General features: G+C 40.3%; 1 protein-coding gene across 4 annotated transcripts in view; it reads left to right on the top strand.

The window, feature by feature from the left end:
* LOC130368665 (golgin subfamily A member 6-like protein 26) overlaps nt 1-16,767 on the top strand; it is a 111,989-nt gene extending 95,222 nt beyond the window's left edge. For 3 of the 4 annotated variants that reach the window (XM_056572665.1, XM_056572666.1, XM_056572664.1), the window contains 4 exons: nt 880-987; nt 7,405-7,548; nt 12,555-12,615; nt 14,219-16,767. In XM_056572665.1, coding sequence (XP_056428640.1) covers nt 880-987; nt 7,405-7,548; nt 12,555-12,615; nt 14,219-14,649 — 744 coding nt within the window. In that variant the 3' untranslated portion in view covers nt 14,650-16,767. The other variant, XM_056572667.1, reaches the window with a different exon arrangement.
* Nucleotides 16,768-17,018: the final 251 nt, after the last annotated feature.

The following is a 17,018-nucleotide window of genomic DNA, read 5'->3' as shown; positions in this document are numbered from 1 at the left end:
CATTATTGTTTATTACCATACTCCAGTACTATTTTGCTCTCAACATTTTGCTTGACTCTTGTCCCTCAAAGCTGATTTGTTTTGTTCTGTATTTCTATTACAGATGGTTGGCATATTACAATAAATTCATTATATTGTTCCATGTTATATTACTAGAAATGTTTGCCTCCATCTCATGTAATATTTGTAAACATCCATGTTACAGTTTTTAATATTATACCCTTTTTGCTCATGTATATGTTTTTTCTTAGTTTTTTTTATATAATCTTTATCTTTTATTATGATTGGGACTCACTGTGATATATGCTACAACATTTGTGAACATCCCGGTTTTATGGGTATATATATATATCTGTAATGGATTATCCTGGCGGGGGAGTGTCTCCCTCCCAGGTGCAATAATTGCTTCCGCACCTGTGGTTAGAGACACCTCCCCTACATAGGTTCTCAGTATGACTAAGATCGCTTAGATGATCGAAACGCGTCACTGCTGTCTTCCTTCCTGTATGTTACTGTATTGGAAATAAATCTCAGTATTTGAGCTCCTGCTGCGCTGGATATGTTTTGTTATCTAATACGTTACCCATCAGCATTGTCCAGGCTGAATCCGTGACACGGCTGGCGGCAATTGAGGGGTTATCTGGTCTTAGTACATACGATATTGTAGTAGTTATAACATACAAGTGCTCAAATCTTGTATCTGGAGTGATTGTTACTGTTGTACAAGTAATTTAATGTTTGAGTTTTTAACATTGTCATATAGATGTAATTCTGTGTGTTACTTATATGATATTTGACTTGTTATGCTAGTTATTGCTATCAAAACATTACTTTTCTCAGTGGTTTTAGCTCTTTCTATGCAATGTATTTTCTGTGCAGCTCAAGGTTATATTTAAAGAGAAGCAAAACTTGGAAAATGCTTACAAGAAAATTCCCCAGGAGGAGAAGCCAGCAGATGACTGGACAGAGAAATCCAGATTAGTTAAGGTAAATTATATACAAACTTAACTTCACCTCATTTTACCTACAATAGTTGAGCCCTACACCCTCAGTGCATGATGTAATATCCTTTGGCAGAAAAAATAGAAAGATTTGGCCGCCTACACTACATAGACAGGTTTAGCTAAACAGTGTGTTATAAGGGCAAGAACACTTTGAGCTTACCGTAATATAAACATATTAGAACTGAAGCATAAACACACAAGCCTCCTTGAAAGTGTGTTTTCAATCTGGAAAAAAACATTTTTTTACAATTCTTCTGGACGAGAAATGATAAGTGTTTTAAAAAATAAAAATAAAAAGAGAAAAGCAAAAAAACAACTAGGACACTCCCAAACAAAAAGTGGCCAAACAATGATGGTCTATCAACAGTTGGCTAAAGGTGCCTTTAATAGCTTTCAGCAAAATACTTTTTCGGCTGTTAGCTCTTCCTCCTTAACCACCAAACATGGCTCCGCTAAACATGCAGATGTTGTCTGGGGGGAGGAGAGAAGAGAAGAGTAAGCACTGTTAGATGTTTCTGGTTGCAGCTTATTTACAGGAAGAACAGAAGGAAATTAAAAATTTAACCCCTTCACGACGAGCGACGTACATGTACGGCGCCGCGAAGTGTCACTTGGCGTGCGGCGACGTACATGTACGTCGCGGGGTTCCGCGAGCGCCGCGTCTCCGGTAGCGGTGATCGGGCCGGGATGACTGCTGTTATCTAACAGCAGGCATCCCAGCACATCGCCGAGGGGGGTCCTGAGACCCCCCCATGACCGCAATGCGCGCAAATCGCAGGTCAATTCAGACCTGCGATCTGCGCGATTCCGGGTCATACGGGTCACTGGTGACCCGGTGACCCGGAAAATAAGAGGGATCGTAGGTGTCCGAGACACCCTAGATCCCCCTAAAGGGATAGGAGTTTTGTGGCAGGGTTGCCACCCCTCCTATCCCTGCTATTGGTCGGCCGAGCGACCGACCGATAGCAGACTGGGGGAGGGGGGGGGTTAAAGTTCGGTTCCCCCGCTTTGCCCACCTATCGGTGTCCGGGCAAAACGGGGAACCGTCCAGGGAGGGTCGGCGCCGAAGGTCCCTACCTGGATCCCGGATCGCGATCTTCCATGCGGGGATCCCCCACGTGCGGCGGCGGCGGCTTCCGGGTCCTGCTAGGTGAGTTGTTGCCTAGCAACATCTGGAGGGCCACAGTTTACAGTGGTCTCTAAACCGTGGCCCTCCAGATGTTGCAAAACTACAACTCCCAGCATGCCCAGACAGCTGTTTGCTGTGTGGGCATGCTGGGACTTGTAGTTTTGCAATATTTAGAGGGGTTCAGGTTGTAGATCACTAAGTGGTCTCAAACTGTAGCCCTCCAGATGTTGAAAAACTACAACTCTCAGCATGCCCAGACAGCAGTTTGCTGGCTGGGCATGCTGAGAGTTGTAGTTTTGCAACATCTGGAGGGCCACAGTTTTGAGACCACTGGACAGTGATTTACAACTTGAACCCCTCTAAATCTTGCAAAACTACAACTCCCAGCATTCAGGAACAGCATAAGGCTGTCTTGGCATGCTGGGAGTTGTACTTTGTTTGCCTCCAGCCATTGCATAACTACATCTCCCAGCATGCCCTTCCGCAATCAGTACATGCTGGGAGTTGCAGTTTTGCAACAGCTGGAGGCACACTGGTTGGAAAATACTGAGTTGGGTCATAGAACCTAACTCAAGGTTTTCCAGCCAGTGTGCCTCCAGCTGTTGCAAAACTACAACTTCCAGCATGCATGGTCTGTCAGTGCATGCTGGGAGTTGTAGTTTTGACCCCCCTCCCGTGTGAATGTACAGGCTACATGCACACTGGCGGCAGATTACAGCGAGTTCCCCGCTGCAAATTTGAGATGCGGCAAATTTTCCGCCGCAGCTCAAACTCCTAGCGGGAGACTCAGTGTAATCCGCCGCCAGTGTGAATGTAACCTAAAAACACTACACTACACTAACATAAAATAAAGAGTAAAACACTATATATACACACGTACACTGCCCCCCCCCCCACCCCCCACCCCCCTTCTCCAATAAAAATGAAAAACGTATTGTATGGCAGTGTTTCTAAGATGGAGCCTCCAGCTGTTGCAAAACAAAAACTCCCAGCATTTCTGGACAGCAATTGACTGTCCAAGCATGCTGGGAGTTTAGCAACAGCTGGAGGCACCCTGTTTGGGAATCATTGGCGTAGAATAACCCTATGTCCACCCCTATGCAAGTCCCTAATTCAGGCCTCAAATGCACATGGCGCTCTCACTTTGGAGCCCTGTCGTATTTCAAGGCAACAGAATAGGGTCACATGTGGGGTATCACCGTACTCGGGAGAAATTGCCTAACAAATTTTGGGGGGCTTTTTCTCCTTTTACCCCTTATGAAAAGGAACAGTTGGGGTCTACACCAGCATGTTAGTGTTAAAAAATAAACATGTTTACACTAACATGCTGGTGTTGCCCTATACTTTTAATTTTCACAAGAGGTAAAAGGGAAAAACGCCCCCCAAAATTTGTAACACAATTTCTCCCGAGTACGGAGATACCCCATATGTGGGCGCAAAGTGCTCTGGGGGCGCACAACAAGGCCCAGAAGGGAGAGTGCGCCATGTACATTTGAGGTGATTTGCACAGAGGTGGCTGTTACAGCGGTTCTGACAAACGCAAAAAAAAAAACACACCCACATGTGACCCCATTTTGAAAAGTACACCCCTCACGGAATGTAATAAGGGGTGCAGTGAGAATTTACACACCACAGGTGTCTGACGGATCTTTGGAACAGTGGTCCGTGAAAATGAAAAATTTTGCACAGCCCACTGTTCCAAAGATCTGTCAGACACCAGTGGGGGGTAAATGCTCACTGTACCCCTCATTACATTCTGTGAGGGGTCTAGTTTCCAAAATGGTATGCCATGTGGGGGTTATTTTGCTGTTCTGGCACCATAGGGGCTTCCTAAATGCGACAAATTTGCTCTCAAAAAGCCAAATATGACGCCTTCCCTTCTGAGCATTGTAGTTCGCCCGTAGTGCACTTCAGGTCCACTTATGGGGTACCTCCATACTCGGAAGAGATGGGGTTACAAATTTTGGGGGGTCTTTTCTGCTATTAACCCTTGCAAAAATGTGAAATTTGGGGGGAAACCCACATTTTAGTGAATTTTTATTTTTTTTTTTACATATGCAAAAGTCGTGAAACACCTGTGGGGTATTAAGGCTCACTTTATCCCTTGTTACGTTCCTCAAGGGGTCTAGTTTCCAAAATGGTATGCCATGTGTTTTTTTTTTGCTGTTCTGGCACCATAGGGGCTTCCTAAAGATGACATGCCCCCCAAAAACCATTTCAGAAAAACGTACTCTCTAAAATCCCCTTGTCGCTCCTTCGCTTCTGAGCCCTCTACTGCGCCCATCGAACACTTTACATAGACATATGAGGTATGTGCTTACTCGAGAGAAATTGGGCTACAAATATAAGTATACATTTTCTCCTTTTACCCATTGTAAAAATTCAAAAATTGGGTCTACAAGAACATGCGAGTGTAAAAAATGAAGATTTTGAATTTTCTCCTTCACTTTGCTGCTTTTCCTGTGAAACACCTAAAGGGTTAAAACATTTACTGAATGTCATTTTGAATACTTTGGGGGGGTGCAGTTTTTATAATGGGGTCATTTATGGGGTATTTCTAATATGAAGACCCTTCAAATCCACTTCAAACCTGAACTGGTCCCTGAAAAATTGCGAGTTTGAAAATTTTGTGAAAAATTGGAAAATTGCTGCTGAACTTTGAAGCCCTCTGGTGTCTTCCAAAAGTAAAAACTCGTCAATTTTATGATGCAAACATAAAGTAGACATATTGTATATGTGAATCCAAAAAAACATTTTTTTGGAATATCCATTTTCCTTACAAGCAGAGAGCTTCAAAGTTAGAAAAATGCAAAATTTTTAATTTTTTCATCATATTTTGGGATTTTTCACCAAGAAAGGATGCAATTTACCACAAAAATTTCCCACTATGTTAAAGTAGAATATGTCACGAAAAAATAATCTCAGAATCAGAATGATAACTAAAAGCATTCCAGAGTTATTAATGTTTAAAGTGACAGTGATCAGATTTGCAAAAAAGGGCTTCGTCCTAGAGGTGAAAATGGGCTCCGTCCTTAAGGGGTTAATCAGGTGACCCCCCCCCCCCCCCCATACTCATAAGAGAGTTGGTTAGTCTCTAGTGTGTTAAATTGTACCAAACTATACATGGGTACAGTTAGGTTTAAATCAGGTGACTTAGAGGGTTTTGTCATATCGGTTGTTTAATTAGCAATTTCACAGTTATTTCTACACCAAAATAAAAACTGCCCCTTAATAAAACTGTTTATGCACTTTAGATAACTGTTGGCCAGATGCCATTACTTCTGACTCCCCTAAGGATCAGCCAAGTGTTCATGTTTATTTTAATCAGGAGTGCAATAATCAGTGGCCAGTTACTTGGCAATAGTTTGTCTCCAGAGGAAATAAAAAAAAAAAATGTATGTATCCAAAATGATGACCCCCCCTGTAAATCAGCAGATTCCTCCATCTACTATCCAATATGTATATATGTATGGGCAGGTATGGACATTTATAAAAACCCTGGGTATCTGCTCAATATATTTTGGATAACATGACTACTATGGATTTCTGTCCATTTTAAGAACTGTCCAGAGTAGGAGAAAATCCCCATAGGAAACATATGCTGCTCTGGACAGTTCCTAAAATGGGCAGAGATGTCAGCAGAGAGCACTGTGCTTGTGATGTCGGCAGAGAGCACTGTGTTCCAAAAAGAATAGAATTTCCTCTGCAGTATTCAATAGCTAATAAGTACTGAAAGGACTAAGATTTTTTAAACTAACTGGAACTAATTTACAAATCTGTCTAACTTTCTGGCACCAGTTGATTTAAAAAAAAATAAGATAAAAAAAAGTTTTCCCACCGGAGTATCCCTTTAAAAAGCCAAGAGGGTGGTTCTTGCATAAACTCGTTCTTGGTACAGGTGCTTAACTTCTTTTGTTCTTTCATCCATACTCTGTGTGCAGTGCAGCAAGGGCCCCACCACCCTTGTTATTAACTTAAAGCACAGTGTGGACAGGGCCTAACTTAGACACTTGTTTTCCCCAACATAAAATATATACATAGTGTACTACTAAGCTAAGAATTTGAAACACTGATCATATACGTCATTGCAAATGTACCTGTGCACATAGTTGTCTAATTTATTTATTTATTTTATTTATATATTTATTTTATTTATATAGCGCCTACAGATTCCGCAGCTCTTACAATTATGGGGTACAAATTGCCAAATTAGGCAGTTGATCACTGGTGATTGTAGTAGCACATTCAATTATGTTATTGTATATGTTTTAAAATAAGACACTAAATGTGTTGGGATCATTACCATTAACATATTTGCATGAAAGTCATACAAGCATGGAGAGAACATGCACATATAGTTGTAACCTCAATTCACGTTATTTAGGGTCCATTGTTGTTGTTTTCTTTCTTAACATGTAAAACCTGCATGGTTTTAACAAGTCAATTTTAGTCCCCCTACTGCAGTTAATGACACACTGAGAGTCCCCACCATGGTGCACAGCTATTTCTAATTCTTTCCATATTAGGGGACTAAAGATGGGCTGTTTGGCAGCAGTAGAAACACACAGGCTTCCTTTCCCTTACTACTCTGGACATTCCACTGTTAGTAAAAATGCGCTAGACTAAACAGGCTGCGCTGTGTTGGGCTGCTGTCTTACACATACTTTGGATTTCATCTGGAGGGAAAAAGGGTTTTTTGATGCACTGGGTTTGCATAGTGTTATGAGAGTAGAAATAAAAAGAAAACACATCAGCACACCATGGAAGGGGTTACACTAAGCACAGAACTGGTGCTGAGAAGCTAAAGGGAGATGGGAGGGGATGAACATATCACTATATACATACAGCAGTAAGTACACTGCTATTTACACAAGAGACAGCTGCTCTGAGCTTTATGGGTGGTCAGAGATGAGAGAGAGGAGATCATCTTCAGCAGACAGACAGATTGGCTCAGCTTGCAGGTACACAACCAAGGCCTTCTCAAGCTCTCTCCCCTTATTTCGTGCACATAGCTCATGCTAAGCCCTACCCCCACTTTCTGAGTTCCTTCCTGCTCTAGTGGTTACAAGAATCAGATTTCCCCTAACAAGGGACAGTATACAGCATGTTGCAGGGAAGGGAGACATCTAGCCTCCAAGACATTAGAGTTGTTTTCCTGTTGTAAGAATACATTTTTAAAGTTTTAAAAAGTGATTTGCAAATATATGAGTAATCACATTTTCTATCACACGGAGAGGAGTTTGAAACAATAGTGACCATTCTCTTTTCTAGAATGTGTTGAGATCTGTCAAGGCCAACAGGGAGCTGTCAAAGGAAAAAGGAGAAAGTCATGAAGATCCACAGCACCCAACAAGAGATACAACGGAAAAGGACATTAGCAAACTGCAAAGACAGCTGGAAGAAAAATCTGAAAAAGTATTTTATTGCTATTTTTTTATTGCTTCTGTAATATAAATGTCTCAGCTGGTCAATACCATCCCTAAACACTTGTAATGATATAGCCAGCTGTACATTTGCCTGCAGTGAAATGTAGCAGAACATAGGGGGGCATTTATCATTGTCTTTAGAGCTATTTTTGTGTGTAGATTTGTCTCACATGTGTTGCAGCGCTGCACCTCAGGCTATTTTTTGCACCTTTTTGGTCTAAACTTTTTTTTTTTTTAAGTGTGTACAGACCAACTGTTAAAGGGGTTCTCCATTGCTTATACATCTTATCCCCTATCCAAAGGATAGGGGATAAGATGCCTGATCGCGGGAGTCCCGCCGCTGGGGACCCCCGGGATCTTGCACGCGACACCCCTTTTGTAATCAGTCCCTGGAGCGTGTTCGCTCCGGGACTGATTACCGGCGACCACAGGGCGGGCGGCGTGTGACGCTATGTGACGCGGCGTGTGACACGGGGGCGGGGGCATGACATCACACGCCGCCCGCCCTGTGGTTGCCGGTAACTGATTACAAATGGGGTGCCGCGTGATAGATCCCGAGGGTCCCCAGCGGCGGGACTCCCATGATCAGGCATCTTATCCCCTATCCTTTGGATAGGGGATAAGATGTCTAAGCACCGGAGAACCCCTTTAAAGTTAGTCTTATGCAGTGGTAATGAATTTATCAGCTGATACTTTTTATGAAAAGGTGTAGAAAAAGGCACAAAACCACCAAAAAGTCTCCAAACTACACCAGCACAGATTTAGCTTAGCTAAATTTCAGAAAATGTGACCTGCACAAAATTTATCAAATGCCCTGCAACCATTTAATAAATTTGGGGCTCCTACAAATTACCAGCACTGAAAAAATATGTAGAAAAATGCTTCACTAACACCTACAATGATAAATGCCCCCCATAGTCACACTGGGGGAGATGTATCAAAGCTCTCTATGTCCCGCATCAATATAGACCAAACTACAGAGTGTTAGGCCGGTCTATTGTGCACCTAATTTATCAAAAGTCACACGGCTCTTGATAAATTCTGTGCACAGACTTTGTGATCTATGCTTTAGACTGTATTTACACCTTCTCCAGCAGGGTCTGACATTTTGGCGTACTTTCAGCCGATGCAACTTGTCACTGAAAAGTCGCTTTTGATAAATTCCACACCAATGCATTTTTCTGTCTAAAATAGACTAGAATGCATCATGTTCTAAAAATCCTCTAAAGCAAAAGTCGCTGAAAAGTCGCTCATATTTAGTTCCCTGAAATACAGCATAATCTGTTTCCCATTGTCCTACATTGTTTGATAAAAAACAAAAAAAACAAAAAACAAAACAAAAAAAGAATTATAACATATAGGGTTTTTTTCTGTACAGTCAAAGTTTTTACTCTTCGCCTTTAAAGAGCCCAAACTATTTTTTTTCCATCCACATACCCACATGAGGGCTTGTTTTTTGTGTGACCAATTGTACTTTGTAATGACACCTTTCATTTTACCATAAATGTGTGGCGCAACCAAAAAATTGTGATGGGATATTGAAAAGAAAACTGCAATTTTGCAGCTTTGGGAGGGTTCGTTTTTACACAGTGCACTTTACGGGGAAACTGGCATACTCTCTTTAGTATGAGGGTCAATACGATTGAAATATGGGATTCTGGGATGTGATTCACTGTACCAGATCATGAGCATTATATTTTAATATCTTTAGTTCTGACATTTTCGTACACAGCAATACCAAATATGTTTATTTTTTATTAATTTTTATTTTGTATAATGGGAAAATGGGATGATTTAAAAACTTTTTTTTGTTACATTTTTAAGGTCTCCATATGGGACTATTTATAGCAATCTATTGATTGCTATTACTGTTCAGTGCTAAGCAGAGGTATAGCAGTGACCAGTGATATCAGCAATCTACTTGTATGATCTGCCAGAAGGCAGGCAATACAAGAACATCCCGGAGCGGCCCTGGGACATGTTAGCAGAACTCGGACTCTATCCTTACTGTTCAGACCCCCACGATCGTGCTGTAGGTGGTCTAATGAGCCTTTCAAAGCCCTACTAATACTTCAGATGCGGTGATCAGTATTGATCATGGCATCTGAATGGAAGCCATCAGCATTTCCTGGTGCTCCAAGTACCAGGTAGCCAGGGTGTACATGTACTTCCTGGGTCCTTTAGGGGTTAAGGTAGTTTAATTGTTTTCCTAATTTAATTAAAATAATATGTACACATAAGTCCGGAGGGCAAAGGTCCAGTTCACAGTCTTGGCATTGTCCTAAATTACTAAATTACACACTTTTTCAATTTTATACTGCTTTCATACACCAAGTCAAAAATTTGTGCCCACATATTATAGATCCATACAACATGAAGTAGTAGTATGTCTGTGTGCATAAGCTCTAATACATCTTTTTTAATTCAGTCTTAATTTTGTCTGAAATAAAATGCATTTTGCATTAACATTTAGCTCATGACGTGACTAAACAACTGCTGGTTTTACCTGTGTGTAATAGTTCATGTCTCCTGATAATTTGAATGCACCTATCAGTAGTTATTTGAATAAATAATTGTGGGTTCACCCATGACATTGTTTAAAGAGTACCTGTAACCAAACTAAACTTCTAACATATTGTTCCTTATGTAACTATAAGGCACTTTGCTATTTACTTGCTGTTAAAATTCTCAACCTTTCTCAACCTGTTTTTAATGTGATTGAAAAAACGGCCACTAGGTGACTCTGTTCTGTTCCCTGCACAAGTCAAACAGTTAGTTTGGTCTCCTCCCGGCCTGGCAGGAGACCAAACTCAGGCAGTGCGTGCGGGGCATATCGAAGCACAGCTCTCGCAGGCTTCTGTGATGTCGCGCCTGCTGGGGAATGCCCACTTTCTCCCGCTGGGAGAAAAGGTATGATACATGTACGCCCTGCGCTCGCTCCCCTGCTATGACATGGGCTCATGAGCTGACCCCGTGGCCTAGTGGGGTGGTTCCGGTGGCTATCAATGGCCAGGACCCATGTATAGTGCCTGACATCCCCGATCGCAGTGATGACCGGCATTAACCCATTAGACGCCACAATCAAAGTTGATCGCAGCGTCTAAAATAAAATAAAAAATAATTTTTTCGGCAGCTCAGCGGAGCTGATCGGAACCAGTGCGGTGAAACCGCAGTGTCCCAATCAGCTGAGAGGACGGCGGGAGAGCCCTTACCTGCCTCCTCGCCGTCCGATCTGTCCCTAGATGCTCCAGGCAGCCTCAGCAGCCTGGAGCAATTGAGCACAGATAACACTGATCAAGATCGCATGTTATATTTCCTTATGGGGACAAAAAAAAGGTGTAAAAATGGTTAAAAAAAAAGGTTAATAAATGTGAATTAACCCCTTATATACTAAAAGTTTGAATCACCCCCTTTTCCCATTAAAAAAAAATGAAAACAAAAATAAACATAAACATATGTGGTATCGCCGTGTGCGTAAATGTCCGAACTATAAAAATATAACATTAAATCAACCACACGGTCAATGGTGTATACGTAAAAAAAATACCAAATTCCAAAATTGCGTATTTTTGGTAATTTTGTATACCCTAAAAATATATACAAAAAACAAATCAAAAAGTCCCATCGGAATAAAAATATACTGATAATAACTACAGACCACAATGCAAAAAATGAGCCCTCATTTGGCCCGAATACGAAAAAAAACATTATAAGAGTCAGAAGATGACAATTTTAAACATACAAATTTTGGTGCATGTAGTCATAATTTGTTTAAGTAGTAAAACAAAATAAAACCTGGGTATCCTTGTAACCATGTGAACCTACACAATAAATATAAGATGTCATTTTTACCAAAAAGTGCACTGCGTAGAATCGGAAGCCTATAAAATGACAAAATGGCACGTTTTTTTTTTTTTCAATTTTCTGTCACAAATATTTTTTTTTCGTTTCACCGTAGATTTTGTGTTGAAATAACTGATGTATAATATACTATATTATACATATATAGTATTGTTTTTCAGCTTTATACAAATTTTATACACCAAATGTCAAAATATTAGTTATAATAGTGCTTACAGTGAGAGATCGTATAGCCATTCATATGTGTCATAGATCTGGACTGTCTGTAAGGTTGGGTTCACAATAGGATTTTACTGTACGGGATCCGGCCATATCTAATTCATTTCAACGAGCCGGCCGGAGTCAAACGGTGACTCCGGTCGGCTAATTTTTGCCCCATATCCGGTTTTGTGACCGGATCTTAAACCACGGCATACCACGGGCTGGGTTTGGTTCCCGTACAGTAAAACCGTAGTGTGAAGCCAGCCTTACACTGTATGTTGAGTATGGTTTCAAGTTACAGTGATCTAGAAAAAGAAACATTGTATGTTGAACATATTGTAACCTAAGGTTGAGGGACCACAGTACTGATCACTATTCTAGTTCCTCTGAAAAATCACAGCATATCCTATTTTCCCTAGATTTCATATCTGTTTTACCCTTTGAAATAAATTGGAAAGACCTGTGGATTTATTAACTATATGTATTAAGCATGAAACATTTCACAGCAAAAGTTTAGTAATATGTTCCAGAGTCTCTTTAACAGACATACCTTTTTTTTTTTTTTTTTTTTTTTTTTTTATCTTTGGCGTTCATATGTTTTTGCTTTGATACATTTATCCTAGGAACAGACTTAAATCTGTAAGGATCTTGCACATGACAGAACTGTGAGCTACTTTATTTTTCCATAGAAGGAAAATTTTACACTAAAAGAGTAATTGTAGGCCATAGGCCCTAATATTATAGATTCATACAACATGAAGTAGTAGTATGTCTGTCTGTTTTTTCTTGTCTTAAATAAAATACATAAAAAAGTTATGGTGAATGCCCAAAAATTTAAAGCCAACCAAAGATGAAGGATAAGGATACTTAGTACAGTACTGAGAGAATTAAAAATGACTTAAATTACATGTTTTATGATGTTATTCTGTTTAGATATCCACAATGGCTTCCGAGATCAAAATGTTGAAAGAAAAAAATGAATCTCTAATGAAAGGTTGGTAAAACAAAATTGGTAATTGAATAACAATTTTACTGTGACAAAAATTATGTAACTTCTGCTTTACCCTTACCTACTGTAGTAGGGTTTTCCCACACAGAAAAACAATACCAGAAGTACATTTCCAGTGCAGATGAGGAAGCTCTTAGATACATGAGAGACACAAAGCAAAGAAAGAGAGGTGGATGCATTACAGTTACTCAGCCAGACTTGTATGGTTGATGGGACAGGGTCACAGAAAGGGACACGGAGTGGTGCTTATCATCCAGTTGCAGAACTTTCTGCAATAAATCCACTAAATCTGATTCCAAGTTGGTCTGTAGTGTCTACCAGACAAAATCTCTGTCTGTCATATACCTTTAACATGTTTATGTAGCTTGATGTGAATATGATAATGTTCACACATAATGTATTTCTAAAGTAAACATCCGTGTAATACCTGCTTTATCTGCCATAGTTGTCAGTTTATTTTTGTTTGTTATGATCTCAGTTTTTCTTATTTTCACACCAGTACTATAAGACAAAATGGTCAGAACCACTATACATTCATTCACCAATTCTAGGCTTGCATGGGTTAATTCTTTTAGTGCACACTCTTCAGCCCCCAAAATAATAAAAAAAATTTCAATAGATTATGGGGGTATTTATCAACAGATTTATGTGTCTTTTGTTGCGTATGTTTGGCGCATTTTTGGCCAAAGTTTGGCGCATTCTCTCCACTGTCATTTTGTAAACTTTCTAGGATTTTGACGGTCCTGTGTAAGATTTTTGCAGTGGCTAATAATTTATCGTTTGCGCCAATTGCATTTTGGTGCTAATTTGCCTGTTTTTGACGCATGTTTGACGCAAATCACCGCCAACAATATTCTGACATGGAAAACGCACATACCAAAGGAAGACTATGGTATGCGCCAAAGTTACTAAAGGACATGCGCCAAATGATAAATTTGGTGCACATCTGTAAAAACCAAAGTAAAAAAAAAAAATGGGTAAAAAAAAATTGACAACAGGTAAAAATGATAAATACCCCCCTATATATACACCAGAATAGTGCCAATAAAAGTACAACTAGTACAAGTACTAACTAGCCCTTTTAGGACATGTTCACACGGCAGAAATTTTACAAAATTTCCACCCATGTTGGAACATGCCAGCCCTAGGGCCTCTTGGAAATGCGCTGTCTCCATTGATGGCAATGCACTTCCGTGCGGGTTTCCATCGAAAGATTTGACATGGTAATTTTTTCAGCGGACACTGGAATGTGAATTTCCACAGCAGAAACAATGGGACTCTGCTACAGCAGAATTTCCAAACTGAATTTTTCCACCAGAATCCGCTTGGAAATTCTGTTGTGTGAGCATGGACTTATAGCCTCATTAACGGAAAAACAGATGGCAGGGGTAGAAACAAAATGCTGCAACCTGAAGGCCAAAGTATACAGTGCCTTTAAGGGATCAAGAGAGTAACTTGACACTCTTGTTGTTATGATCTCTGTATTATTTGCCATAGCATGGTTGGATGGCTTTGGATATAATCTGTTACACTGGCCATACTTTCCTTATATCTATAACACAAGTGTTATTTTTCTCCCTGTATGTAGCTAAGCTACGTTTCCAGCAGCAGGTTCAACAGATAAGAAGCATCTCCCAATCTGGTCGTGAAAAAGGACCTACAGACTCTATTGTGCCCCGTTTATCTGGGGGCTCCAGAAATCTTCATGAAGCTGAGTCAGGCAGCCAAGGATCATTAACACCGATGACTGGAATGCAAACTCCAGAAGGATCCTGGACAGATTCTGTTCAAAGCTCCAGATCTACAACACCTATAAACACAAGTGCTGCACATTCCCCGGGGAGACTTAATATTTCCGGAGCAATGAGCAAGAACTGGAGAAGTTACACAGAAGGATCTCTACTAAGTCCAAGAAGCCATGGTGAAATTGAGGGATCAGGTGATGGACCAAGTCCATTCCCATCCAGGGCATCAGCACTTCTTTCCCCTAGACCCTATCAGCCTCGTAAAACAACTTAAGGGGATAGGTTTGGAGGGAGATGACATCATTAGAATGTCATGAATGATCTCCAGATGCAAACATGCTGAGCTACATCATTAAAGGCATATTTTCATCTAGAAATTTATGGCATATCCCCATTTATGCCATAGATGTCTGACAAATGTGGGTCCCACACCTTACTTAAGATGGAGACCCCCCAATTGATGTTAATAGGAGCTGCTTTAACAGTGTAGCCCTGCAAGCTATGCTGTCTAGGTAACTCCCAAGTAACTGTAACAGCATAGTAACTGTCATTAACTTCTATGAGAGTTCTATAAACTGTGTAAAGCAGCCTGTTTAACTGTTTTCAGCTTCCTAAGCACCTACGGAAACCTCAAGTAGAGGCCCTGGAGGATAGGCCATAAATGTCTAGATAGCCATTCTCGTTTTTACCTTAATCACACTTAAAGGGGTACTCCCATGGAAAACTTTTTTTTTTTTTATTCAACTGGTGACAAAAAGTTAAACAGATTTGTAAATTACTTCTATAAAAAAAATCTTAATCCTTCCAGTACTTATTAGCTGCTGAATACTACAGAGGAAATGGTTTTCTTTTTGGAGCACAGAGCTCTCTGCTGACATCATGACCACAGTGCTCTCTGCTGACATCTCTGTCCATTTTAAGAACTGTCCAGAGTAGGAGAAAATCCCCATAGCAAACATATGTTGCTCTGGACAGTTCCTAAAATGGACAGAGATGTCATGGCATTAATGGCTGTGTCTGTAAGAAGATAATAGAAGTTTTATCTAACATGCTAATGACCCATAAGTACCCCTTAGGTGGGACAAATCACTGCAAGTGCCCATAACTTCCCTCCCTGTCCTAACCCCTTGCCTCCCCTTTGGCTTGATTGAGAGCCCCTGTACCGACCGATGTTGCTGTCACAAGGGATGTCAGTCAAATTAAAAGGGTGGCATTAGGCTTGATCATGGAAGGGAGAATATGGTTACTTTAATATCCATTGCAATATCTCATTGCAGCCTCATACTTTCCTTTATTAAACAGATTTTTAATAGTCACTTATATATGTTTTACTATTTAAAAGAAAATACTGAATTTTTTTTTCTAATTGTTTTTCGTAGTCTATTTGTATTTTTTTTAAATTCTATTTTCTGGACATGATTATGGGGTCAGCCATTTTCCAAAAGATGCGGTAAACAGCATTTAGGGATATGTTTTAAAGCTGTCACATGGGCCATAGGAACCTGTAGTCTGAAGTTTAATCACTGACTTCTGTTGGAGAGTTTTCTAGGCGTGCTATGTCACCAGTGCTCATTGTTAAGTAGAGCAGCTGTGACCATCACCTATTGTAAATGGTTTGATCACATCTTAGCTATGTACAGTTGTCACCCTTTAGGCTGGAACTCCACTGAGGTTTTTTTTGCACAAACGCTGTAAAAAACGCCAATTTTCCCGCACAGCGTTTTTTCAGCCGCGTCCAGATGTTAGCTGCAAGTAAATTGAAAACTGCAAAATGCCAGATTCACTTGGCGTTTTTCAGTTTGGCGTTTTTTTAATCCTTTTGGTGTTTTTCAGCAATTTCGGGCTCAGAGGCTGGATTTTCAAAACGCCCGACAAAACCTAGTTTGGCGTTTTTTGCCCTGAAATCGTGGCGTTTTCCTCCCATAGAAGTCTATGGGAGAGCAAAAACACCAAAAAAATGCCATGTTGGTTTTAAATTTTGCGTTTTTCCAAGCAGTTTTTATTCTTTTTTGGACTTTAGCAATCCAAAAAATTATGGAGATACCTTTTTTATTTAAATTTCGTAGGGTACCATAAAAAAATTAATAAAAAAGATTGTAGTGATGGAAAAAATTGTATCTAATCAAATGTATCTTTTTTATTATGAAATGTTTGTTAATTTTTAAACAGGAATCAATTTATGTGAGCAGATAAAGCACAAAAAATGTAGCCGACAATAATAAAAATGTAGTGTGTGTGTGTGTTTTTCACATTTTATTTTATTTTTTTACATTTTTTAGGTAGTACTACTTCTCCCAGCATGGAACACACTGTTCCATGATGGGAGTAGTAGTACCTGTAGTAATTGACAGATCGCCAGGGTTCGTCACAATCCTCTTGTATAATGTATAGATGCAGCCGCTCTTCTATGGTCCCCTGCACTGACATATATATACACCTATTCATATTTCCCGCAGAGAGCTGTGATTGGCCAGATGGTTCCAGCCAATCACAGCTCTCTGTGGGAAATAGGAACATGTGTATATATACGGCCGTGCAGGGGACCATAGGAGAGCGGCCACTGCATCTATACATTATACAGGAGGAACACAGCGGGTGTCAGTAGTGATACCCACGGTGATCTTTCCTTAACTACAAGTACTA

The sequence above is a fragment of the Hyla sarda genome, chromosome 4 (assembly GCF_029499605.1).
Source record: "Hyla sarda isolate aHylSar1 chromosome 4, aHylSar1.hap1, whole genome shotgun sequence".
Lineage (NCBI taxonomy): Eukaryota > Metazoa > Chordata > Amphibia > Anura > Hylidae > Hyla > Hyla sarda.
This window is presented reverse-complemented; position numbering and strand designations above follow the sequence as displayed.